This window comes from Terrapene carolina, unplaced genomic scaffold (assembly GCF_002925995.2).
Source record: "Terrapene carolina triunguis isolate 2854851 unplaced genomic scaffold, T_m_triunguis-2.0 Scaffold97, whole genome shotgun sequence".
NCBI classification, from domain to species: Eukaryota; Metazoa; Chordata; order Testudines; family Emydidae; genus Terrapene; species Terrapene triunguis.
The window spans coordinates 16,170,947-16,196,123 of record NW_020664448.1 but is presented as its reverse complement, the minus strand read 5'-3'; the positions used below and the strand labels follow the sequence as shown (position 1 = coordinate 16,196,123).

Sequence of the window (25,177 nt, the reverse complement as noted above, 5' to 3'; positions counted from 1 at the left end):
GATCTTAAGGAATAGTTCGACAACCAAACGTGATGTGCTGGCGAGATAAGTCAGCATACGCCTCAGCAGTTCGGGCTCCATTTCCCGCAGACAGATCGCGCTGCACAGAAACCGTTGAAAGATGGCGCCAAAGGTGAATGGAAACAAAGGGATTTCTGGGATGCGAAGCGATGTATCACGGGGCATTGGGACAGGACCCAGAATGCCCTGCACCCACGCCCCCTTCCCACAACCCACGGCGCCAGAATGGGAAAAGGTGCTCTGTGGGATAGCTGCCCATAATGCACCGCTCCCTATAGCGCTGCAATTGCCGCAAATGTGGCCACGACCGTGCGCTGGGCAGCTGTCAGTGTGGACAGACTGCAGTGCTTTCCCTACTCAGCTGCACGAAGTCAGGTTTAACTCACAGCGCTGGACATCTGCAAGTGTAGCCAAGGCCTTAGGATCAGATTGTGACACCCTTACTCGTGCTAAACGGTCCCATGGCCTTCAGCAGGTCTCCAGGAAGAGTCCTACTGAAGTCAGTGGGATTACTGGTAGAGTAAGATACTATTCTACTTACTATGCTACTTGAGTAAAGGTGGCAAAATCTGTCCCTTAGTTAATGTCCATGAGATGAAACAGAATCCAACTCACGCTCTTACAGCTTTGTAGACTGTGCAGTGCTAATAGGAGCACAGAGGAGTCATTCAAATCAGCAGACATGACTCGGAATGTACACTGGAGGGAAATACGTGGAGTACGTTTACTTGGATGTGTTTCAGAGGATAACACTTGAATGTTGCCTTTATTTGTAAATCAGATAACTGGCAACATTTACTGGGTATGGAAAGCCAGGAGGTTTTTTTTAAAAGCAAATACTTGTTTCAACAATGCCATATTTGGATACCAGTGAAAGTAAATAGGACTCTCTAAAAATAAATTGACAAGTGCTATAATAAATGGTTTTGAGTCAACAAGAGAAGAAGTTGGGGATGGGGAGAAGGGAAGGGGAACTACAGGCTTCTGCATTGGACCCAGTTTTCAAGAAGAAAATATATCTGTACATACTTTATGAAGCCACAGGGGAATGTGTCCTGAATCGCTCTGTAATAACTGCTTTTGCTGCACAGCCGCCCAGCAGTAGGAGTCCACATACGCAGCCTGGCGCCAGGAGAATGAGCTGGGAGAAAAACAGCTTATCTGGGTACCTAAAAAGCAAAGCAAAATGTATCAAAAGTCAAAATTTAAAAAGAACAGTTAATTAACATTTCAGTTTTCTCAATATTAAATCCGTTATATAAGAAAAAATAAATCAGGATTCTCAAATTAACTATTTAAACTAACCGTTCCCATTTCACCTTCTGGGATAACAATATTGGTCCTCTGGACTTTTCAGAATGGTACTCTACCCTTCTCCACCAGCCTATCCATGCGCCTCTGTGCTGTACTCCAAATGCCACCTCATTCAGGGCTCGTCTACACTACCGCTTAGGTCAATGTAATTCGTGTCACTCACGGGTGTGAAAAAGCCACCGCTCTGAGTGACGCAAGTTACATCAACCGATCCGCTGTCCACACTGGTGCTATATCAGCGGGAGATGCTCTTCTGCCAACGTAGCGTCCGCCTCTTGCTTAGGTGGAATAATTATGCGGCTGGGAGAGTGCTCTCGTGTCGGCATAGCATGTCTTCCCCAGACGTGCTACAATGGCACAGCTGCACCAATGCAGCTGTGCCGATGTAGCACGGTCATGTAGACTAGCCCTCAGTTTGAGCATCAATGAAATCCAAGCTCCACTGCAGGTTACAACATATCCAGCTGAATGTGAAGTAGCAGGTGCAGTCTGCAAGGACTAAGGAGGCGTGATTCCTAGCTCAGGCATACACACACAGGCTCGCTCTGATTGAGTTAACACCTAAAGTTAGAAGTTTAGTTATTGAGGCATGGGCAGCAGAAGTTCGGACTAGCCACCTGAGTATGTGCCTAGGGTCTTGGACAGCCTCGCACAGACTAGACCCTCCCGCTACCTGTGCCACAGTAGCTAGACTTCTAATTCTAATCATTAGCCCAATCAGAGCTAGCGCATGTATGTCTACCTAAGTTGGCAATCACACCTCCCAGCTTGAATGTAGCCAGACCCAAAGTCGTAGGGCCAAATTCAGACTTGGTCCAGCTCTAATGACCCACTAAACTTTCCCACAGCGGGTTGCACCTAGTAAGGATGGGATTATTTGGTGAGCCACATTGCTGACAGGGAGGGATAGCTCAGTGGTTTGCGCATTGGCCTGCTAAACCCAGGCTTGTGAGTTCAATACTTGAGGGGGCCACTTAGGGATCTGGGGCAAAATCAGTACTTGGTCCTGCTAGTGAAGGTAGGGGGCTGGACTCAATGACCTTTCAAGGTCCCTTCCAGTTCTAGGAGATAGGATATCTCCTTTAAAAAATATATATATATATATAAAGCCAGAACAGGATAAGGACACTAGTTTGCTTATTTCTGCACAATTTTCCAAAAAGCAAAAATAATTTCTTGTGCCCTATTAGAAAATAATAGCATTGGGCCTCCCCAGATTCTAAGAGAACTCTGGCTAAATCATCTAAAATTATACAAATTGGAGAATGATTTCTCGTAAGTCTGGGAGGATGGCTTCTGCAGGACTGAGCCTTTCATAGCCTCCTGCACATAGCAGCATTCCACAGCTCTGTTGAAGGGAACATCACCACAAGAAATGAGCTGGATGGGAAAACAGGTGCACTGTACAGGAACTACGAATTCATGGCAGGTTTTGCCAAGTGGCCCTACTATTTGTTCCACATTTATACTTTTGTACATTTTTCTTATTTTGGCTTGCTCATTTATACACTTTTTAAGGAGAAACTTTTTTAAAAATTAAGTTGACTGACTTGTGAAAATGAGGCAGAATAAGTTAATTTTTGAAAGCTGCATAGACTATTTTAAAAAAGGAATCACTGCCATTATTTCTGTTGGGATATTACCAAACCCTCCCAAAATAGTGCTGATGCTGCCCCTGCATTGCCTTAAAGAAATCAACAAAATATTTGCAAGATTACTTCCTGGACTTTGTATCCACATGCCAGTGTAGTTCTTATAAAAGGGGCTCTTCTTCTTTTATAACAAGAACTAAATTCATTAAAATTATAACTATGCCACCTTGTGAACCAAAGATAGTTAGGGGCTCCAAGCACAATATGAACAAAAAGCTTAATTGTGAGTCACTGTTCTCATTATTTATAAGACTGCAGTGACATGACAACATGCTCTGACCAGTCACAAGGCTCCCTCATGAAAACAGTCACTTATTTATCAGATTTACAGAAAGCTTAAATGGATTTAACAGAGTTGGCACAACCCTCAACAGTTATGCTCTACCAAAACTCCAGGGTGGCTAGTACTGTACAGGCATTTCCCCCGCTATCCGTGGAGGGCCCAGAACTACAGTGCAGGCCAGTGCGGCAATTTGTGTGCCCTTCATCGTCTGGATATCCAACAGAACAAATGAGCTTTATGTTCTGCCCTCATTATTTAGCAAGACTCCAGCTGCTGTCAGTGGGGGGTTCTGTGTGTGAAATAACAGCAGAATATGACCCTTTCAAACATTCAAGAGGTGAATAACTAGAATAGTGCTGAGCCATGTTTGCCTTAGTAATGCCGGTGTCATCAGTGAGAGTAATTGAACGTAATTCGGATGCAATAGAACCTCATTAATTTGAATTAACGAATGGGAGACCCATTGCAAATTACTATGTTTTTGTGAATTAGTGAGTAAGGGAAAGTGCTGTGTGCCTCCTATGAGGTACTGGCTATTTCGATTTCCACTACAATCAAGGAGAGTTAAGGGAGTTCAACATTTTGCAGAATCAGGCCATAATAAGAAAACAAAGAAAAAAATATATGGATCAGAAAATGTATTTTCCCATTTATTTGTGGTTTAATTTTAGTGATTGATAATACTTCATAACATGTTAATGCAAATTCTCCACACTGTTACACCAATTTTATGCCAGTGTAATTCCACTGATCTCAATGGTATAATGAAGGCCCTTTGTATTTATTTAGTTCCAACAGTGTACCAGGTACTGTCACAGAGAAGTATAAAGACAGAGACATCAGTGGAAGTTGAGGGCACTCAGGACCTTGTAGGACTAGGACTTAATTGACACATAAGCATACTGTAGCATTTTTTGTAAAAGTTATGGATTCTCATTGATATGAGTCATCATTTCAGCTGAGATTGCATTTTTGGCCATGAAATGGGCAGATTAGCAATGTTCTACTGCATGCTTATTTTCAGTGTTTTCAATTCACTTTTTGCAAAAGATTAACACCTATTAAATCAATACAGGCAAAAATATTTTTAATGTAAAGGTATCTTGGGGAGGAAAGTTAAAACCATTAATACATTATTTTTATTGTTTATATTGGGGTAGCACCTAAAAACCTCAATAAATGATCAAGGCCCTGTTGAGGTAAGTGCTGCACACACATATAATTTTTTTTAAAAGTCAGTGTCCCCCAAAATTAACAATGTTAGCACATGATGAGGGACTGCAGGTAGATACAACAACCAAAGGAGCAGGGGGAGGGGGAGGTCACTGCAAAACAATCAGGTTTATTATACTAAGCTGCAATCACAGCACACTTTGCCTAATTTAGAAGAAAAGTTATGTACGGACATCAACAAAATTACATTTGCACGACTTTTAACACAGAGAAGGTAGAGAGAAAACTTAATGAATTTTTATTATACAACAGCAGTTTCCTCAACAACAAAGCAAAAGGCAATGAAAAAGCCACCTCATTTACAAGGCTATCCTAAAGAAAGACTGCATAAGACAGCTGCAGCATGCTATCCATTACAGCTAAATACAGACTAGAATGTGAGAGCACGAACGTGATCAAAATTATCTTCATAATCATACTGAAATTATCAGTAAATCCATGGACGCAGGAAATTACCTAGAGGCATGCAACTTAAGTACATAGTACAAATCTACCTTATGGTACATAATAAAAGTCTAAGTCTCAGGGCTGCAGTGCTGCCTGAAATTTACACAATGCTGAGGCCCCAGTCCCAACATGCCCCTCCCATCCTCCGCCCACTCCCTACACCAGACCTTGTAAAGGGATCCTCTTCAGAAAGCAGCCTTACAGCAGTCTGCTTCAGCAACTGCACTAGGGCAATCCTCTCATCGCTGGAACTAAGGCTTTTAGGGTGCCTATATGCTGCTCCAGCCTTTTTACCCAGTTAAAGAGCCTGGAGCAGGGGTGAGGATCTCTTCCCCTGGCCTCTATTACCAGCTTTGCCACCAATCTACTGTCTGACTTTGGGCAAGCCACTTTACCTCACTGTGCCTCTATTTACATACGGATGGGTCTGTCTGACTATGTGGGCATACAGTGCTTACCACAACAGGACCCTGACCTTGACTGGAGTTTCTAGTATGGAAGTAAAATGTTAACCAGTTAACCGGTAAGCATTAGTCTTACTGGTTTACCCACCTTAAACGTTAACCCCGGGGCCGGCCGGCTGGCCCCAGTGGTTTCACACCAGCCAGCAGGCCAGCCGACCCCAGCCGCACCGCCCCGCCATAGCAGGCCCACCACGCCGCCCGGCCAGAACAGCGCCACCCAGCTGGAGCGGCCCCAGCCATGCCGACCCCAGCGGGAGCAGCCCCAGCCCCAGCTGTGCCGGCCCCGTCCAGAGTGGCCCCAGCCGCTTAATCGGTTAACGGTTTAAATGATTCAAAAATATTTCATTTAAACAGTTAACTTTTTAAACAGTATTTACATCCCTAGTTTCTAGGCACTGTTATAATACAAACCATAAGTTTGGGTCTGCTCCTGTTCTCCCTGATGTTAATGTTAATTTTGCCACTGATTTCAAAGGGGAGCGGGATTTAGTCAGATTTCACAAATCATAGCCCTAATACTGGAAAGAAATCTGCAAGCACAAATCCCTATTCCCCTCCCAGAGTCCGAAAGAAAATCCAAGCTACAGTACGAAGTCATATGAGTGATTCAACAGGTATTCAATTTTGCTGGCGGTTCTATTCTGCTGCAAGAGAAGGCTGCATTTCAGGGATGGGAGAGTGACTCCTATATACAGTCGGTAAAAATGATCTTTGATTCTTCAGGACAAAAGTAAACAGTGTGTATTTCCAAACATTAGTTAATTCCTGTGAGATAAATATTATTATTCTCATTTTATACATGGAAAAATTTGGACACAGAGCTTAGATTTTCAAGAATTTGGGCATTTGGCCATCTAAATAGACCAGTATTTCAAGTTATGAGCACTTTTGAAAGCTGATATTTATCACATGCTAAAATATTTCTTCTAGTTCTAGTTCTGCACCTGGCAAGATTGAGCCCCTCGGAGTAAGTACAATAGAACCTCAGAGTTATGAACACCCTGGGAATGGAGGCTTTTCGTAACTCTGAAATGTTGGTAACTCTGAACAAAATTTTACAGTTGTTCTTTCAAAAGGTTACAACTGAACATTGATTTAATACAGCTTTGAAATTTTACTATGCAGAAGAATAATGCTGGTTTTAACCAGCTAAATTTAAATGAAATAAGCACAGAAACAGTTTCCTTACCTGGTTAAATCTTTTTTTATTTTGAAACTTTCCCTTTTTTTTTTAGTACTGTACTGTATTTGCTGCCTTTTTTTTTTTTTTTTTTTTGTCTCCGCTGCTGCCCGACTGTATACTTCTGGTTCCAAATGAGGTGTGTGGTTGACCAGTCAGTTTGTAACTCTGGTGTTCTTAACTCCGAGGTGCTACTGTAATCAAATTGCTTTCCTTTTAAACACTTTCAGACAGGCAGCTATTACTGAGATAAAAGATAATATTTTCATCTAAATCTATGCAAATTATTATTATTACTTTTATAGTGCCAACAGCGTGTTAGGCAAATGCAGTGCAAACTGCAGATACCAAGATATTTGATTCTGAAAACATCCAGCAAGAATTAACCACTATAATAATTACTTTTGAAAAATGCTGGTATAGTACTAGGCACTGTACAAAACACAATATAAAGACATCCCCTGCACCAAAGATATTACAATATAAGTCAGACAGGATGCACTGAGAAACCCTGACGAGTGGGCAGTTTTGGGGCAGGGAGTTCCTCTTACTTTGGACCACTTCTTATGGGAAGAAGTCGGTAGCTTGAAGAAAGGTCATTCAATGTACAAGGGAAGCATGGAAAAAGACATGTAAACCGGTGTGGGAACAGGAAACAAATAGGGCATTCAAGCTGGTTTTGATGGCAGAGTAGAGACAGGACTTTATATGAGGCAAGAGCAGTGCAGAGCCATAAAGGCGAGGATGAGAATCTTAAATTAGATGTGCCATGCAAAGGGGAGCCAGTGTAGAGATGCAAATGTGGGAGAGGGGTTGGGTGATAAATGGATTGTCGCTTACACCTCACTCTCCACGTGTATCTCATTTTAGACACACACTGTTATGGAGGGGGATTACTTTGTAATGGAAAAAGCTGAGCATTTTCCAAATTAATGGCATTCCCATCCATTAAGGGTACGTCTACATTACCCGCCGGATCGGCGGATAGTGATGGATCTATCAGGGATCGATTTATCGTGTCTAGTGTAGACACAATAAATCGATCCCTGATCGCTCTGCCGTCGACTCCTGTACTCCACTGCGGCGAGAGGCAGAAGCGGAGTCGACGGGGACACGGCGGCTGTCAACCCCGCGCCGTGAGGACGCGAGGTAAGTCGACCTAAGATACATCGACTTCAGCTCCTCTATTCTCGTAGCTGAAGTTGCGTATCATAGGTCGATCACCCCTCCATAGTGTAGACCAGGCCTAAGTGTTTAAAATTCTGCCTTCAGAAGCACAGGCAAGGTTCCATGTAAAGTGTTAAATCCCAGCCCTATTAAATGTAATGGGGCCAAGAATTCACCAAAGGTGACTGGGAGCTGCAGATGTGCATCCACAGACAGAATTTGGCTTTAAAGACTAAGTAGATCTTTAAAAAAAAAAAAAAACTGTTTTACTGCTCAACACAGGACATTCTACTGAGAGTGAGTTTTGATATGTATTGAATACTGCCATATATAGAGAGAAGAGCACAGCTTCATATTTATGAACTATGCAGCTGTGCTATTCTCTCCATGGGAGCTTTCTTGGTACGGACATATTACTCGAATGGAAGACCAATAAATTATGAAGCACGTTTTCCAAGGACTATGCTACTCGGCCAATCAACATGTGACCGCTAAAAGCATTAGTACTGTGATAAGATTGCTGATGATGACGGACACAGACTGAACACTGAGCTAAAAAACTGTCTTAAAGATCTAGCTTGAGATCAGCTGGGTGGTACTCAATCTACAAGGAGTCTATGTCTCTTTGGGATCTGCCTGGATGATGATATTTATGAGGTGCTACTGTTCTATGAATATTAAAATTCAGTACAATCATTAAAACTAAGCATTTATCAACTTTTAACATAATCAAGAAGTGTTATTTAATGGCTAAAACTGGGAAAAGTTAAAAATTCCTCCTGTTAATCCTATGAAAAACCTGCCCCGATAGTCATTTTTCTCTGGCCAGTCCTCCATGGTAGGTGAAGACTGCATTTCACTGCAAATCTTTGACTTTATAGTTCAGACAAGTAAAAAGAAAATCTTGAAATGGTTGGAATATCAACTGTTACAACAGCTCCAGTCTAAAATATTTCTCTAGACAGATAAATCATCATGCTGCTGTTCATATTTCTAAAGACACAGACCAGTCAATAATTCTTCTTTGTTTCCTCACAGTGTAAAAGTCTAGGGCATTCTTTTTCAGAATATACTGGCCCCACTGTACTGCCTGTAAGATATGCCAACCACATCCATTAACACGTATTGTGAAAGTCAGATTCAGCAGTAGTGTTTACAGTGCTTTTTCAGCATTCACAGTAGGCAACTGCAGTAATACATGCACATTAGCCCACTGATGTCAAATTTAATTAGACTCTGGCCTTCTCAGAAATCACAAGATCGATTTTAACAAGACAAAGTTGTGGCTTCATTAATGGCCTCCTTGTGTCTAGGACAACAGATGTGTGTGACTGTAGGAAAAACAGCCTAACCCAGTCCAGAGACCGAATTGTTTCTTAGTGCATGTCTAATAGGTTGGTCCTAGAATGACTTTTTCCCCTTCTTTAGGGCTTGAGTCCAATCTTTGTTTAGAAGCGTGAGTAACTTGGATTAAAAAACAAAACAAAACAGGGGCATATTTCCAAAGTTTGGGTTAGATTATGCTTAAAGGCATAGCTCCATAATAGAAAGGGTGAAAAGGTGCACTGCCCTACCAAGAGAACCTGAAGGTATTTATTCTGGCACAGTGCCTCCAGGGACATCAGAGAATCATGGGTCATAGCAGCCACTGCTATACCTTCTTGCAGGGTGCACAATGTGCCATTTATTCCCTCACCACATGCAGGATCAGCTCTGCCATCAGCCTGCCTCGTGGAGAGCATTACACCCTGAGCACAGTGACTGGCGTCTGGCCTCTGTGAAGGGTACTATGTGGGACAAGGCTTCATTCACATTCACCCACACACCCCAAATCCTTGTACAGCCCTAGGGGCAAGGAACAATCTGGCCCTATCAGAGCAGCACAATTTAGCACTCATCCTAGTGATGGGCATAGTACAAGAATGTAAACAGAAGAGAATGTGTTGTACTCTGTTGGTTTTGATAGCTGAGTGTGTGTGTGGGGATTTGCCTGTGGGTAAGTATATTTGCTCCTACCATGGCTACCAACCAAACACAATCAGGGTTTAACCCACATCTACAGCAAGATCGTATCTGGGTTATTTGCATTATTTTGTCTACCTCTTCATGTGCCTCCTTCTGAGTGTCTAGAAAAGGTTTCCAAGGTATTTCTTATTATACATATCTCTTTTATATTACAAAGATCAGAATATTAATTGTGACCAGTACTCTATGAGCCACGTACAACCACTGGCTGAAACTTTAAAGCCTCAGCTCCCAAGTACTGAGGTAATGAGGTAGAAATTTTTCCTCCTCTCTCTCTAGCTTATTGCTTATTTTGCTTATATTCTTTCCACTTACCAACTCCCACAGTAAGCCGTGGTTAATTACTGTATTTTAAACATTCTGCTCACAGGGATAATCTCATGGGAAATGCTTTCTTTCCATGAGGGCATCAGGGGATCAGCAGCTGGGCTTTAAACTCATTTGTGTGTGTCTGCCTTTCCTTTCCTTTCCCCTGCCATCTTCAGGTGTTACTACTGAAGTGGCTTTTCTATATCAGCACAGAGGCCAACTACTGAGCACTACTGAGACCCAGAGCAGCAAAAGGTGGGCAAAGGTTAAGCTTATCCCTTAGCAGCAGCACCCTTTCTCCTTCCCACTCACATTGCTGCAGGCCAGCCTGGAGTGAAGCGTAGATGGGAGGTCATTTTCCACTGTCCACCCAGCAAAGTTTGAATGGGATGCATCTGAGTCTTCACTTGGCAAGTTGACTACTCAAAAGAGCTGCATCAGCACAGGGATGAGGTGTTGTCATATCAATCGGGGATATTGCAGATTATGTATTCCTCATGCCACCTGATCTTAAGCCAAGCTTTGCACCCTCGATAATCTGTATGTTATTCCCTGATAACCAGAAACTTCTATGCTCAAACTCTGTTCACAATTTTTTTTAAACATCATCTTAATAAAATTTTAAAATTCTCTCCCCTGCATTCCATGTGAAACTCACTGACCAAAGCACTGTTCAAGGCTGATTAACTGAAGGCACCATTCAGCATGAGCTCAAGTGGCCACCTTCACACTGGGAGTCTTCTGCTTTGAGGATATGGAATTTGTGAGGGCACTCAGCGTGGAGGGCAATTCCTATGACTGCATAACACTCCGACTCCTCTGAAAAGCAAATCCTGTACCCTCCTGTACAGCTATTTTCATGTTCTGACTCATCGTTCGCATTGCTTTCACAGCTAGCTAATCCTTTCTATTTTAAATATTCTATTACTCTTCTTCAGTGCTGAAATAGGATCTTACCATCGTCTCCCATTTTGGCAGCATTGAATTTTTAAACAATCCAAGAATAGTCGCACAAGGAAATGTTTGAATCCAGTACTAGTTTTCCTGCATGAGCACTCACAGAATTATGTTCCTTCAGAGAAATTCAATATTAAAATAGTTCAGTTCATTCAATTAAGTAACTTCAGTTACTTAAGCAATAAGACTTGGGGAGGTAGCTGTGACAACTGTTCAATATTAACACACCAACAGGTTATGATACCATGCAGTATCACCACATTAGAGAACCTTGTATTATAAAATGGTTCATTTAAAACCAGAATTCTTCCATTCAGAGAATCAAAAGCCAAGTGTTTCCTTTGGATTCTTAGATTTCCAAGGATCAATAATATCACCTGGGCATAGAATGTCGGTGATCAAGCTAATGTTTGCTTTGTCCGTGTAGTTTTATAATTTCAATTATTATATATTCAGATTATTTTCACACTGAGGGATGTATTTTATATACGTTTGTGTGCTTGGGGCCAAATCATTTCCCCACTGAAGTAGATGCGAGTTTTACCATTAATTTCAGCAGGACCAGCTACTGTGGGAAGACTCTCTCCAGCAATCATCCTGTGCAACTGTTTTGCTGGGGTTCTCTGCATGGAAGGAATGAAGAAAAGGAATTCTTCCCCAGAGACTGCAGACCAGGAGGGGAATCGATCTGTAGCCACTACTCCAGCCTAATGACTGAAGAAGACTCCACCATCCTAGAGTTCTCTCTACAGGAGAAGAGGAGCAGGAGGATCTATTTAGTGGCAAATCCTCCATCCCACCCTACCCCACCTATACCCAACCCCTATGCAATCTCCTGAAAGGGGTCCCCCCTTGAAATAGGAGAGGAGCAGGATGTCCCTCAAAGTGTTTAAAACCAGGGAAAGCATGAATAAATGGATTTCAGGAACAGGTACATCTCTCTTCAATCTGTGACTGGTAAGAAAACTTTGCCTCATCCTGTCAGACTCAGACCTAGTCATGGTGACTCTAACTCGTGTGTTTATGACTTCTTGATTATTGCAACTCATTATACTTAGGAATAAAGCCACACGGACTGGAAGAGCTGCAACTGAAACAGAGTATGGCAGTTCACCTGCTAGGCAATACAAGTGAGCACCATGAGTACATCCCCCAATACTTCAATTTCTGCAGAGGCTCACCATTGAATTCAAAGTCTAATTCAGGCTCTCACTGATTACAGATTGAGCTGTGGTTGCTCAACACTTAGAATCATAGAATATCAGGGTTGGAAGGGACCTCAGGAGGTCATCTAGTCCAACCCCCGGCTCAAAGCAGGACCAATCCTCAAGTAAATCATCCCAGCAGGGCTTTGTCAAGCCTGACCTTAAAAACCTCTAAGGAAATTTAGGCTCAAGAAGTCTAAAGCTGGGGACCCAGAACTGAGGCACCCACTGATACAGGCTACTTTTGGAATAAACCTTTTTTCTGATGCAGTTTCCTAATCTGCAGAGGTGGATAATAATACTTAAGCACACACTGCCATACATTTTGTAACCAAAAACTACATACTTTGTAAACTGTAAGTTAATGTTATTCTTAGGACTTGGAAAGCCCCTCTGTCATTTCTTGGAAATTAAAAGAATCTGCTGTTAAAATAGCAAGAATGGGAAGAAGGATAAAGGAGTTTGAGGTGCAAGTCGTGTTCTCATCCATCCTCCCTGTTGAAGGAAAAGGCCCAGGTAGGGAGGTGAATGCGTAGTTACGGAGGTGGTGTCGGAGAGAGGGCTTTGGATTCTTCGACCATGGGATGTTGTTCCGGGAAGAAGGATTGCTAGGAAGAGATGGGATCCACCTAACGAAGAGAGGGCAGAGCATCTTCACAGGCAGGCTTGCTAACCTAGTGAGGTGGCAGCTAGGTTACTGGAAGAATTCTTCTGTCGACCTAGCCGTGTCTACACCAGGGTCTAGGTTGGCTTAATTAAGCGCTATGTGGTGTGAATTTTTCACACCTCTAAGAGATCTAAGTCGAACTAAATTTTAAATGTAGACCAGGGCTATACCAGAGAAAAGAACATAAGAATGACCATACTGGGTCAGACCAAAGGTCCATCTAGCCCAGTATCCTGTCTTCCGACAGTGGCCAATGCCAGGTGCTTCAAAGGAAATGAATAGAACAGATAATCATCAAGTGATCCATCCCCTGTCGCCCATTCCCAGCTTCTGGCAAACAGAGTCTAGAGACACCATCCCTGCCCATCCTGGCTAAGAGCCATTGATGAATTATCCTCCATGAACTTATCTAGTTCTTTTTTGAGCCCTATTATAGTCTTCACCTTTACAACATCCTCTGGCAAAGAGTTCCACAGGTTGACTGTGCATTGTGTGAAGAAATACTTCCTTTTGTTTGTTTTAAACCAGCTGCCTATTAATTTAATTTGGTGACTTCTAGATCTAAAAACAGACAGAATAGCTAGTCCTTTCGCCACTAAAGCCTAGAGTGACTTTCTGGAAGGCTCAGGCTTATGGCCCACTTAGGACATTATAGTGACTAAAGCCTAGGGGCAGAGTGCTTAGCACCGTGAGTGGGTCCACTGACTTTCAGTGGGACTACTCACAGGAGTAAAGTTACTCACATGTGCATTTGCAGGATCAGGCCTTCAACTGTTACCAGTAACTGAACACAAGTTTGTCCAATTAACAGCTTTGCTTAAGACCAGATTGCAACTTGCCCTTGTGGGGGGATGCTGGGGAAGGCACAAAACCTTTCCCCAATGAAGCCCTGCCAATGGCCAGCCATAGTCACTGCATTTGAGGGACAAGAGAGACTGATCCCTCTGTGCACACCCCAGGAAGAGAAATCTCCTCAAAGGAAGAGAAGAAGGAGGAAGGACTAGAGCAGGCTAAGCACAGGACTAGGGGTAGCAGGCTTATCTGGAAGTTCACAGTTGGATTGTGTCTCCCCATGGTGAAATCCCTTGCTGAGCTCCCATTGGGGTGTTTCAGCTCTATGTATCTACTCAGGACTGAGTTATAAAGGCACAATATAGCCCTTCATAGCCAAGTATTATAAATGAATAGATTACATATCTGTTGCCCTTTCATCAATCTGAGCAACATTTCATTCGATGGGGAGAGTAACATGGCGCCTGTAGAAATCAACAGCAGAGAGTGTGTTGTTAAAAAAAAGAGGTGGCAGTTACTTCAGCGCACTGCACTACTACAATCTTGTTTAGAAGAATATTACATTAATGACAGACAATGAAAGTATGGAGAGTCACAGATTAGGATGAAACATAAAAGAGAGACGATGGTCCAGTGGTTAAGGTGCTAGCATAGGACTTGGGAGACCCAGCTTCCCTGCTCCATCACAGGCCTTGGGTAAGCCACTTAAGGCTCAGATCCTCAAAGGTAAATAAGCACCTAACTACCATTGATTTTAATGGGAGTTAAGTGCCTAAATACCTTTGAGGATCTGGGCCTTAGGGAACTGATGCACAGAGAGGCTATCTGTAAAATGGGGATATTAGCACTTCCCTGCCTCAGAGGGGAGTTGTGAGGATAAATATGTTAAAGATTGTGGAGAAAGTCCAGAGAAGAGCAAAAAAATGATTAAAGGTCTAGAAAACATGACTTATGAGGGAAGATTGAAAAAAATGGATTTGTTTAGTCTGGAGAAGAGAAGACCGAGAGGGGACATGATAACAGTTTTCAAGTACATAAAACGTTGTTACAAGGAGGAGGGAGAAGAATTGTTCTTCTTAACCTCTGAGGATAGGACAAGCAGCAATGGGCTTAAATTGCAGCCAGGGTGGTGTAGGTTGGACATTAGGAAAAACTTCCTAACTGTCAGAGTGGTTAAGCACTGGAATAAATTGCCTATGGCCGCTGTGGAATCTCCATCATTGGGGATTTTTAAGAGCAGGTTGGACAAACACCTGTCATGGATGGTATAGATAATACTTAGTCCTGCCTTGAGTTCAGACGACTGAACTAGATGACCTCTCGAGGTCCCTTCCAGTTCTATGATTCTATGATTGTGAGGTGCACAGATACCACAGTAATGAAGGTCATAAAAATACCCATGACAGTTTACCAAAGTCCAACAGGGAGATTTAATAAGGCTGTAAATCAAATTTACAATATTTTTTCCAAGTGTGAGCACAATAAAGTGTTATAGTTGAATTAAACTGAAAGAAAACAAAGGAGCAGAGATTACAACATATCTAGATTGTCATCTATTGAAACAGACATGGGCACACATTCAAGTGTCTGAGATATGCACAAATATTAGATAAACTTTCTTCTTCAGCAGCGTAGTAAAGCCCCATGTGTGCCTCTGTCAGTGTGTAAATTAGGGGCCATCTCCAGGCTTCATATACATGGAACACCTATTGAATACAATGAGAATTCTGTATGTGAATTGATGTACCTAGTTCAGAGATTATAAGGCCAGAACGGATCCGGTGATCACCTGGTCTCACCGCCTGTATAGCACAGACATAGAACTTTCCCAAAATAATTCCTAGAGGATAGCTTTTAGAAAAAGCTTTTAGAAAAACACCACGACCCTTAGTATATTGTTAATTGTTAATTACTCTCACCATTAAAAAGGTATGCCTTATATCCAGTCTGAATTTGTCTAGCTGCAACTTCCAACCATTGGATCATGCTCTACCTTTCTCTGCTAGATTGAAGTGTCCATTATTAACTATTTGTTCCCCATGTAGATACTTACAGTCTATAACCAAGTCATTTCTTAACCTTCTTTTTGTTAAGCTAAATAGATTGAGGTCCTTGAGTCTATCACTATAAGACATGTTTTATAATCCTTTAATCAGTCTTGTGACTCTTCTCTGAACACTCTTCAATTTATCAATATCTTTCTTAAATTGTGCACACCAGAACTGGACACAGTATTCCAGCAGTGATTGCACCAGTGCCAAATACAGAGATAAAATAACCTCTCTACTCCTGCTTGAGATTCCCCTATTTAGGCATCCCAGAACTGCATTAGCTCTTTTGGTCAAACCATCACATGTTCAGCTGATTATCCACCACAACCCCCAAATCTTTGTCAGAATCACTCACCGCTTCCCTTTTGTAACCATTTGTAACCTTCAGTCCTTTTGAGTGACAAAAACGTATCAGTGTAGGAAGTGGAAAACTGAGTATTTTAATGGAACAATGCAAAGGCTGACAAGCCAAAAATTTCACCATATTCCTTAAAAATGACATTTCTGTCAGCATTTTATTAAGCCAGAAGTGCAGTGCACCTGTAGTCATCCACAAATATTTATATCAAAGCCAAACTATTAGTTTTAATTATTCAGATACATTCCTATCCCATGCTCCCTGAACAGTCTCACATCTTGGTGCAGTCAGTAACAAAGAAACTGCTCAGTTCCCTATTGTGATACACAGATGTTTTCAGTTTCTCTCTCCTCCTGTTATTTCCTTAGGAAGGATACTTTAACTTTATACTGCGCGTTTACTCTGACCAGCAAATCTATGGCGCTGGATACAATTTGTATGAAATAAACTGGGCGCTTAATTATTATTAGTTAGACATCACCAGCGCGTGCAGTACGTCAGGAAAGACGAACTGACTGAATAACATTATTCCCCAAAATCCACTGACGGGTTCCTAGCAAAAGTAAAGAATTCTTGTCCTACTGGGAGCCGCATTTTCTGTTGCCACGTTCCAGAGTAGCAGCTGTGTTAGTCTGTATCCGCAAAAAAACCAGGAGTACTTGTGGCACCTTAGAGACTAACCAATTTATTTGAGCATAAGCTTTCGTGGGCTACAGCCCACTTCTTCGGATGCATAGAATAGAACATATATTGAGGAGATATATATACACACCTTTTCATGCTCTCTGTATGTGTATATATATCTCCTCAATATATGTTCCATTCTATGCAGCCGAAGAAGTGGCCCACGAAAGCTTATGCTCAAATAAATTGGTTAGGCTCTAAGGTGCCACAAGTACTCCTGTTCTCTTTTCTGTTGCCAGTTCAGATTCTCTGCTGACCTGTGTGACTCGCCCCTTAATATAAAGATAAACCCAAATCTGTTGCAGACAGGAAGGCAAGTGGCTTGGTGCTGAACCCCAGGTCAGCAGGACTATCAGACCCAGCATAACCCAGAGCTGTCCACACACACACGGTTTCCGAAGGGCCAAGCAAGCTCCCGCAGCCTTGACAATGCAGCCGGGCTCCGCCCAGCCGCTCAGCAGGGCGAGGCGTGCGCGGGTCTGGCCGGGGAAGCCGCGGCGGGGCTGCGAGCGCCGCTGCCCGGCCGGGACCGGGGCAAAGCGCCAGGCTGCGGGGCTGGCCCGGCGGGGGGCGCGGTTACCTAGGGAGATCTCCTGCGCGAAGGCCAGCGAGATGAGCAGCAGGGGCAGCCCCACGGCGATGCAGGTGACCAGCTTGTCCAGCGCCAGCTCCAGCCGCAGCCCCTTGTACTTGGGCTCGGAGGGCTCCTTCAGCAGGAAGTCGGAGAAGACGTACTCGGTGGCGATGTGGGCGATGGCCATGGCGAGCGCGGGTCGGGTCGGGTCGGGTCGGGCCGGACAGGGGGCGCCCGGCACGCAGCCTGCCCCGCTCCTTTCGCTTTGCTTCCTGCTCGCGCCTGCCCCCGGCGGCCCGAGGCGCCGGCAGCTGCAGCGCCCGGCTCCCCGCCCCGCTCTCGCTCTTTGTCTGGCTCGCGTCTCTCCCCCTCCCCAGCCAGCGCGCTCGGGTCTCGGGACCTTGCGCCGCAGCCGGCCCAGCGCGGGAAGGAGGCGGGGCCGGGCTCTGCCCCGCGGCGGGCAGCGGGAGCCGGGGGTAGCTCAGGCTGTGGCCCTCAGAAAGGGGGGGCGGTGGCAGGATTGGGCCCCGCTGGCTGGGCGCACGGGTAGGGGCGGTGGCAGGATTGGGTGCACCCAGGAGTGGCTGAGGCCAATATCTGGTCCAAACCCTAGCACTGTCCTTGTGGCCCTAATTTAGGGTGACCAGATGTCCCGATTTTATAGGGACTGTCCCGATTTTGGGGTCTTTCTCTTATATAAGTTCTTATTACCCCCCACCCCCATCCCGATTTTTCACACTTGCTGTTTGGTCATCCTACCCTAATTAAGGAGCTTCTGGGTTGATGATGTGGGTGATCAAAGCCCCATCCTTCCACCCAAACAATCTTATGACTCTTCCTCCTTGTGGTAATGGAGGAGGGTCTCTCTGCCTGTCATATCGTTTGGGGGGAAATTGTGCATATAGAAAGAAGCGGTATCAGAGGCCAATGGGCCTGATGCTCCAGTCACACTGCTTTTAAGCCAAGGTAGTTTCCACTGATTTCAGTGAAGTTACTCTTGGCTTATAGTAGTGGGAGCGGAGAAGCAAGCCAAAGATCTCATGTTGCGGAGATTAGAGTAGAGCTCTGAGGGCCAGATTAATCCTCTACAGATAAATTGTGGCAGTCCCCACTGAATTTAGGCCAAAAGGTGCTGAGCCTCGGCACCTCTGCGCTTGGCAGTTCACAGTCCCAGCACCTCTGGGCTTGCTGCATTAGTTATGAATGTAAAAAAATTACTTGAGCCCCAGCACCTCTGTTATTACAAATTAAACCCTGGGTTACTCCCAGTGCTTCTTACAAGTTGCATCCTGTATTTGTACTGCTACCTGACTACTCTCCAGCCTGTAATATCCAATAGAAAGTATGTGGAATGGCAACTAGCTATGACTGAATGTTAATAGTTTATTTGTACAGGGAGAGAAAAGAAAATTCCCCCACCTAAACCATCTGGTCTCTGGCTTCAAAGTCCACTAACTTTCTGTGGGAATTTTTGTTTTTGGATTGAATCCAGTGAACTCCATTCCCTTGTGTTTATGGGATAACTCCTGCTTTCTCCAGAGCCAGAGGGCCCAGGAGGCATTGGAACCAGACTGCATATGTTACCGGTTCGTTGATTTTTAAGGGGCGACCCACTTTCACATAATAAGAATCTCAGAAATTAATGATGAAAATGACCAATACGTCAAATGCTCTGGCATGCAGAACCCCCATTCACTTCAACTGAAGTTCCACATACAGAATGTTTGTGGGATCAAGATCCTAACAAGACAGCTAACCCACCCTCCTTGTCAGTGTAGGATTGTAGCATCCACTAAAAGGCAGGGATGGTATCTAGCTCTGCTTTTGTTTGGAAAGAGCCTAGCCCATTTGGGGCATTACCACAAGCTAAACAATGAATAGGTAAATAAATATTCTCCAGTTCAGCTATAAATGATTTGGTGAGAGGGCTTCTTCCTAGGGAGATTAGGCTATAGTCTGACAGAATTTAGCATTAAGACATTTTCCTGATATTCAGCCTAAAATTTGAAGATACAGGGAGACATGCTGTCCTTGAGGGCTTGTTTGGGATTTGCATCTGAAGTAAGAACGTTATGGTAGTCTAGGTGTCGGCAACCTTTCGGAAGTGGTGTGCTGAGTCTTCATTTATACACTCTAATTTAAGGCTTCACATGCCGGTAATACATTTTAACGTTTTTTAGAAGGTCTCTCTATAAGTCTATAATATATAACCAAACTACTGTTAGGGTTAGGGTCAGGCCGGAAAGCAGGCTGAGCAAGGCTGGAGATCCAGACCCTGGCTGGCAGGAGGTCAGCGGCTGGTAGGGCTGAGCAGGGCCGGAGGCCTGGACCCTGTCTGGCAGGGGGCCTGCGCTGGAACTCCAAGGGGAAGCAAGGGGAGTGGGGCTGCAGAGGTGGGGACGCTGGATGGCAAGGGGCCAGCAGCCAGAACCCCAGAGCAGCGACTGAGCAGCTCAGCCTGCCGCTGCTCTGGGGTTTCCACCGCTGGCTCCTGCCAGCTGGGGTCTCAGCCCGCTGCCAGACTGGGGTTCCTTCCCCCAGGCCAGCAGCGGGTGCTGAGTGGGACCGGTGGGAACCTCAGAGCGGCGGAGGGCTGAGCAGCTCAGCCAGCTCCCGCTCTGGGGTTTCGGCCATCGGGTCTTGCCAGCCGGGGTCTCAGTCTGCTGCCAGCCTGGGGTTCCTGAGTTGCACTGGCGGTGGGACCCCGGCTGGCAAGGGGTCAGCAGCGGGAACCCCAGAGCAGCGGCGGGCTGAGCAGCTCAGCCGGCGCCGCAGGCCATCAAAAATCGGCTCGTGTGCCACCTTTGGAACGTGTGCCGTAGGTTGCCGACCCCTGTGGTAGTCCAACAAAGCTCCTGGAGAAAACTGGAGCAGTCAGCCCCATATTGGTAGGTGCAGTACACACATGCAATAAAAAGTCAGAGTCTGCCACAAAAAGCTTACACTCTTAGCATATGGTGAGAGAGAGAAAATAAGCAGGGAGGGAAGGTGGGGAAGGACAAGATAACAGTGAAACTATAGTGTTTGGTACATTAACAGCATGAAGCTTTGCAATGATGTTGAAGGCATTTTGGAATACCCCATCTCTGTTCCACCACAACCACCCAATTCAAATAAAAAAGAGTTCCTGTATTAAAGAAACTGTCAGACGGTTCATACAAGTGGTAAACTTTTTTATTATTATATAAAAGGCTAAATTATACCATTCAGATATTTTATGATTCTGTTTTAAACAGCAAACATATGGAAAACAGAAATAAAAATACCTAAATAATGTTGATTTATTTATGGTGCATGATGGGTGAAAGCCTTAACTCTATTTGTGTATAGTATGCAAGCATTCTGGACACATGAATAATATTTAACAAAGAACAAGAGACCTCAATGCTAGTGGTTACATAGTGGAAAGAAACTAGTGTTTAGAAAATGTCTGTGGTTCCCTGAATGCTATTAGGTTTAGCCAGCTATAAAGGAAGCTTTAAAAGTAATGATTGAAGGAGTGTTTGTGGTACAATGTACAGTAAAAGCTGTTTTATCCGGCACTTCACCAACTGGAAAGCTCTATAAACCAGCATTTCTGATCTTCATTGAAATTCTGGTTTATAGTCTGGTTGGTGTGGAGCCAGCAGGTGGTTGGGGCGCAGGAGGGGGTGTGGAGCGCAGGCTCTGGGAGGGAGTTTGGGCATGGGAGGCAGTGTGGGATGCCGGATCTGGGGGGCGCTCACCTCGGGTGGCTCCCCACAAGGGGCGACCTGTCCCAGCTGCTCCTAGGTGGAGGCGCAGCAGGCAGCTCTGTGCACTGCCTCCGCTCGCAGGTGCCGCCCCCACAGCTCCCATTGGCCGCGGTTCCCAGCCAAGGGGAGCTGCGGAGCTAGTGCTCGGGGCAGGGTGGAGGCAGTGCATGGAGCCGCCTGCCATGCTTCCCCCTAGGAGCAGCCAGGACAGGTCGCCGCTTGTGGGGAGCCACCTGAGGTGAGTGCCCCCTAGATCCAGCACCCTATACCTCATCCTGTGCCCCAACACGCTGCCCCGAGCCATCTCTTGTGCCCCAACCCCCTTCCCCAAGCCATCTCCCGTGCCCCAACCCCCTGCCCCAAACCCCATCCCGCACCCAAACTCCCTCCCAGAGCTTGCGCCCTGCACCCCCTCCCGCACCCAAACTCCCTCCCTCTTATTTAACCGTCATTTTTCATTTACCAGCACCTCCCATTTCCCCAACATGCCGGATAAAACAGCTTTTACTGTAATTGCTATCCTAATTCTGAGCCCAGTCCTGTAACTAACTCACACAAGTCATTGTTATTGAAAGACTTCTTGAATGAGTAATGGTTGGAAGATCAGGCCTCTTATCTAGAAAGTTTTTTGTTTTGCTTTTTAAAGAACCATAAGAAAACAAAAGAATCAAGGAAACACTGAGAAACATCCCGCACCTCAAGGATTTTGTTTAACACCTTTTATCTGTTGGTGATCTGGGCATTAATCCAGAACACCATTAACCTACATTCAAAGTGACTGTCAGTAAAGTTCCCTACAAGGGCATAGCATATTTTTAAATACAGAAGAGAAAAAATGACGTTATGCACCAAATCGAATTTACACTGAAAATCAAACTCAGTTAAATTATTTCACAGATAAAAGACTGCTTTAGTTCTGGAGTTCATCCACCAGGGTTGTAGGTGATATGAACATCCTTGTGGCAGGAATAAACAATAGCTCATTCAAAATGAGCTGTAAACATTCAAGTATCACTATATATAAGGCCTGATTCTACCACCCTTACTAACACTGAGTAAATACTTAACTTCCTGAGTAGTCTCATTGAAATCAGGGAGTAAACTACTACTCAGTGTAAGTATGGGTCACAGAATCAGGCCCACAATAAGCAGTAGTTATAGAACCAGACGACTTTCTCTTTAGTAACCCAAGGCCATATTTTTTGCTGTGTTTTGGGGGCCAGAATTTTAAAGATATTTAGGCACCTAAAGATGCAGATAGGCACCTTGCTACCTAATTCAATGGTAGTTAGGCCTCTAAGTGCTTTAAAAAAATCCCAGAATGCCTATCTGCATCATTAGGTGCCTAAATACCTTTAAAATTTTGGCCCCCAAAACATAGCAATCTCATTTAATAGGATAAAGGAAGAGAACTCTTAAACTTTTGGCAGATTCAGTGGGCCAGATTCTGTTCTCAGACTGTATCAGTCCAGAGTATCTCCAGTGAATCAATGGATTTGTTCCAGATTTACACTAGCACAAGCAGAATCTGGCACACTGAAAATAGCTCAACATAGAGATCCCATTATGCAACTGTTTTATCACAGAGGCTATGGGCCAAATTCTGCCCTCACGTACACCCATGCAAACCCATTGCACTCAGTGGAAACACAAAGATGATGAACTGAACTTGAAGGCATCATTTGGTCCTGCGTATTACTTTTTAAGACACAAGATTCTGTTAAAATCTCTTTAAAGTCAATATGTTTGCACACATATTTGGGAGTAATTCACAATTAGAGCGGTGTAAAATTTTCAATATGAAACCAAAGCCACGCAAAACTCACCTGTTTTGGGTTCATTAAGAGCTAGTGTCTGTGGCCTGATCCAAAGCCACTGAAGTCAATAAGAGTCTTTACATTGACTTCAGTGGGCTTTGAATCAGGCTCCTCCTCCTGCCCACATTAACTATAGGGGAAGCCCAGTGAGCCCTAGAAAGTTAACCCATGTGGGTCAACATGTTCACTGAGGCTCATCAATCTTTTGAGGGAATCTAGGGCCAATAATAGGTTTTCATAAAAAGAAATGTCTGGGCTTTATTGTGGGTTTGACTAGGTTTCTCAGTGTGTTTTACTGTTTATTTGAACCAGAATCTCCAAGCACAATGAGCATGAACTGAAACAGGAGAAGAGGTTTGCATGAACCCTTTACCCTGTTGAGTTTCTCATTGCTCAAGTCACAACTCAATTCAAATTCTAAAAATAAAATTGTTTGACTACATTTTAAAGCATTAAAAGAATCAGAAGCTTAATGCATTTTATCAGCTCTCAGAGCCAAATCCTGCTTGCCTAACTCAAGTGAGCAATCTCATTGATATCAGTGGGACCTCTCAAGTATAAGGGCAGGTCTACACTACTGCTTATGTTGATATAACTTACGTCGCTCAGGGGTGTGAAAAAGCCACCCACTAAGTGATGCAAATTACACCAATCTAAACCCGGTGTGTCCTGAAATTAAGCGGGTAACACTGTTGGTGGGAGCCGCTCTCCCGCCAACATAGCTATCACCTCTCACAGAGGTGGAGTAATTATGCCGATGGGAGAGCTCTCTCCCGTTGGTGTAGAACGTCATCACCAGACGATGTAGCGCTTCTAATGTACACTAGCCCTAAGTCTGAGCCTGCTCCCATTGAATTCAATGGCACAACTCACACTGACTTCAACAGAGCAGAATCAGGCTGCAAAGACAAGCAGGATATGGTCATCAGGGCCTAAGCTTGCAGCCTATGTCACACGTGACTTATGGCTGCAGGATTGCGCTCTGACTTTGTAAACTTCACAAACATGTATCTTTCCTCAATATGCCAACAATATACAGTGAAATCCAACAGAGCTCTATAAACGGTCTCCAAAATACAGATTTACAGGGAATCAGTTGGGAGCGCACACTTGCGTTGCACAGACCTGTAGAATGTCCTTTTTCTCTGACAAGTGATGAGGAGGATGAGGATTAATATTGTTGCCAGAAGAACAAGTCCAACAGAAAAAAGGGCTATGAGCGTTGAGCTAGCTTCTCCTGCACCCAGAGCTTTGCCTAAGAATTTGATTCCTTTTCTGTCATCACCTGTCAAAACGAGAAGTAGCATATGAGAAATCTGTACATCCATCGGCTTAAGTTTATATTATTTAAATAAAAGGAATCCATACCCTTTACAGGAGCCCGGTGTTTTACATTAATTGAGTCATATGCTGTGGTTGTTACTCCTCCTTCTAAAGGAACTTTGTTATCTGTGTAAAAAAATTAAAGCTTACTTAGGCTGAAAACAGTATAAAGAAGCAGATTTTAGTGGTCTGAGAAAACAGTGAATGCATCATTTATTCCGCCTGGGTAACTCAAATAGAAATTCTGATTAGGCCAACAAAGTTTCGTGCAGAGATTGCCAGTAGCTCAGGGGTAGTTTTAAGGGCAAAATTTCCCTTTCTTATGTAAGCAGAGTCTGAATGAGCTCTCCGCTGATATCTAGTGATGGGCTGTGGAAGAGGACTTCAGGAGCTGATCTCGTTTGCATGGGCACACCCACCCTGCCTAGGTGCTCAGCATGATGGGATTGCTTGTCCAAATGATCACTTTTGGCTGGTGTTGGATCCCCAGTCCCCTTGTTATTGGGGCAGGAGTAATAAAGGGTTGTTCTCCTTGTGTGAATTGAGGGCAGCAGAACTGTACTTCGCATATCCCTATGGAGGGAGTCACCCTGAACTCAATGGCACTCGCTAGATAGGGGACATGGGTTCCACAGCCCAGTGAGTTGAGCAAGGCTAGGGACTGGGATTTGTATTGGGGGTGGGTCTGGCTTAATGGCATCAGCTGAGCTTTCTCCTCTCCATTGTGTAATAAAAGAGCTAATTTAGATTTATTTGCGAGTCTTGTGATATGCTACAGAGCTGAAATCACTGATACCTACATCTAAGTATTAGATCTGCTTTGGGCTAGTGTGTCTGATACAAGAGACTACCCACTGTACACCAGCAGTGAGGCTCCCGAACAAAAAACTGCAATCATTGAGAGTTGTGTTAAGTGGTGG

General features: G+C 44.2%; 2 protein-coding genes across 3 annotated transcripts in view; both read right to left on the bottom strand.

Annotated features, from left to right (window-relative positions):
* The window catches only part of PANX1 (pannexin 1), a 44,994-nt gene extending 27,424 nt beyond the window's left edge, over positions 1 to 17,570 (bottom strand). For both annotated transcript variants that reach the window (XM_026651651.2, XM_024208678.3), the window contains exons 1-2: positions 17,390 to 17,570; positions 1,051 to 1,190 (exon numbers count right to left, since the gene is read on the bottom strand). In XM_026651651.2, coding sequence (XP_026507436.1) covers positions 1,051 to 1,190; positions 17,390 to 17,570 — 321 coding nt within the window. The remainder of the gene's footprint in view (positions 1 to 1,050; positions 1,191 to 17,389) is intronic.
* Positions 17,571 to 23,490: 5,920 nt separating this feature from the next.
* The window catches only part of HEPHL1 (hephaestin like 1), a 62,891-nt gene continuing 61,204 nt past the window's right edge, over positions 23,491 to 25,177 (bottom strand). The window contains exons 19-20 of the mRNA XM_024208679.2: positions 24,303 to 24,383; positions 23,491 to 24,219 (exon numbers count right to left, since the gene is read on the bottom strand). Coding sequence (XP_024064447.2) covers positions 24,017 to 24,219; positions 24,303 to 24,383 — 284 coding nt within the window. The 3' untranslated portion in view covers positions 23,491 to 24,016. The remainder of the gene's footprint in view (positions 24,220 to 24,302; positions 24,384 to 25,177) is intronic.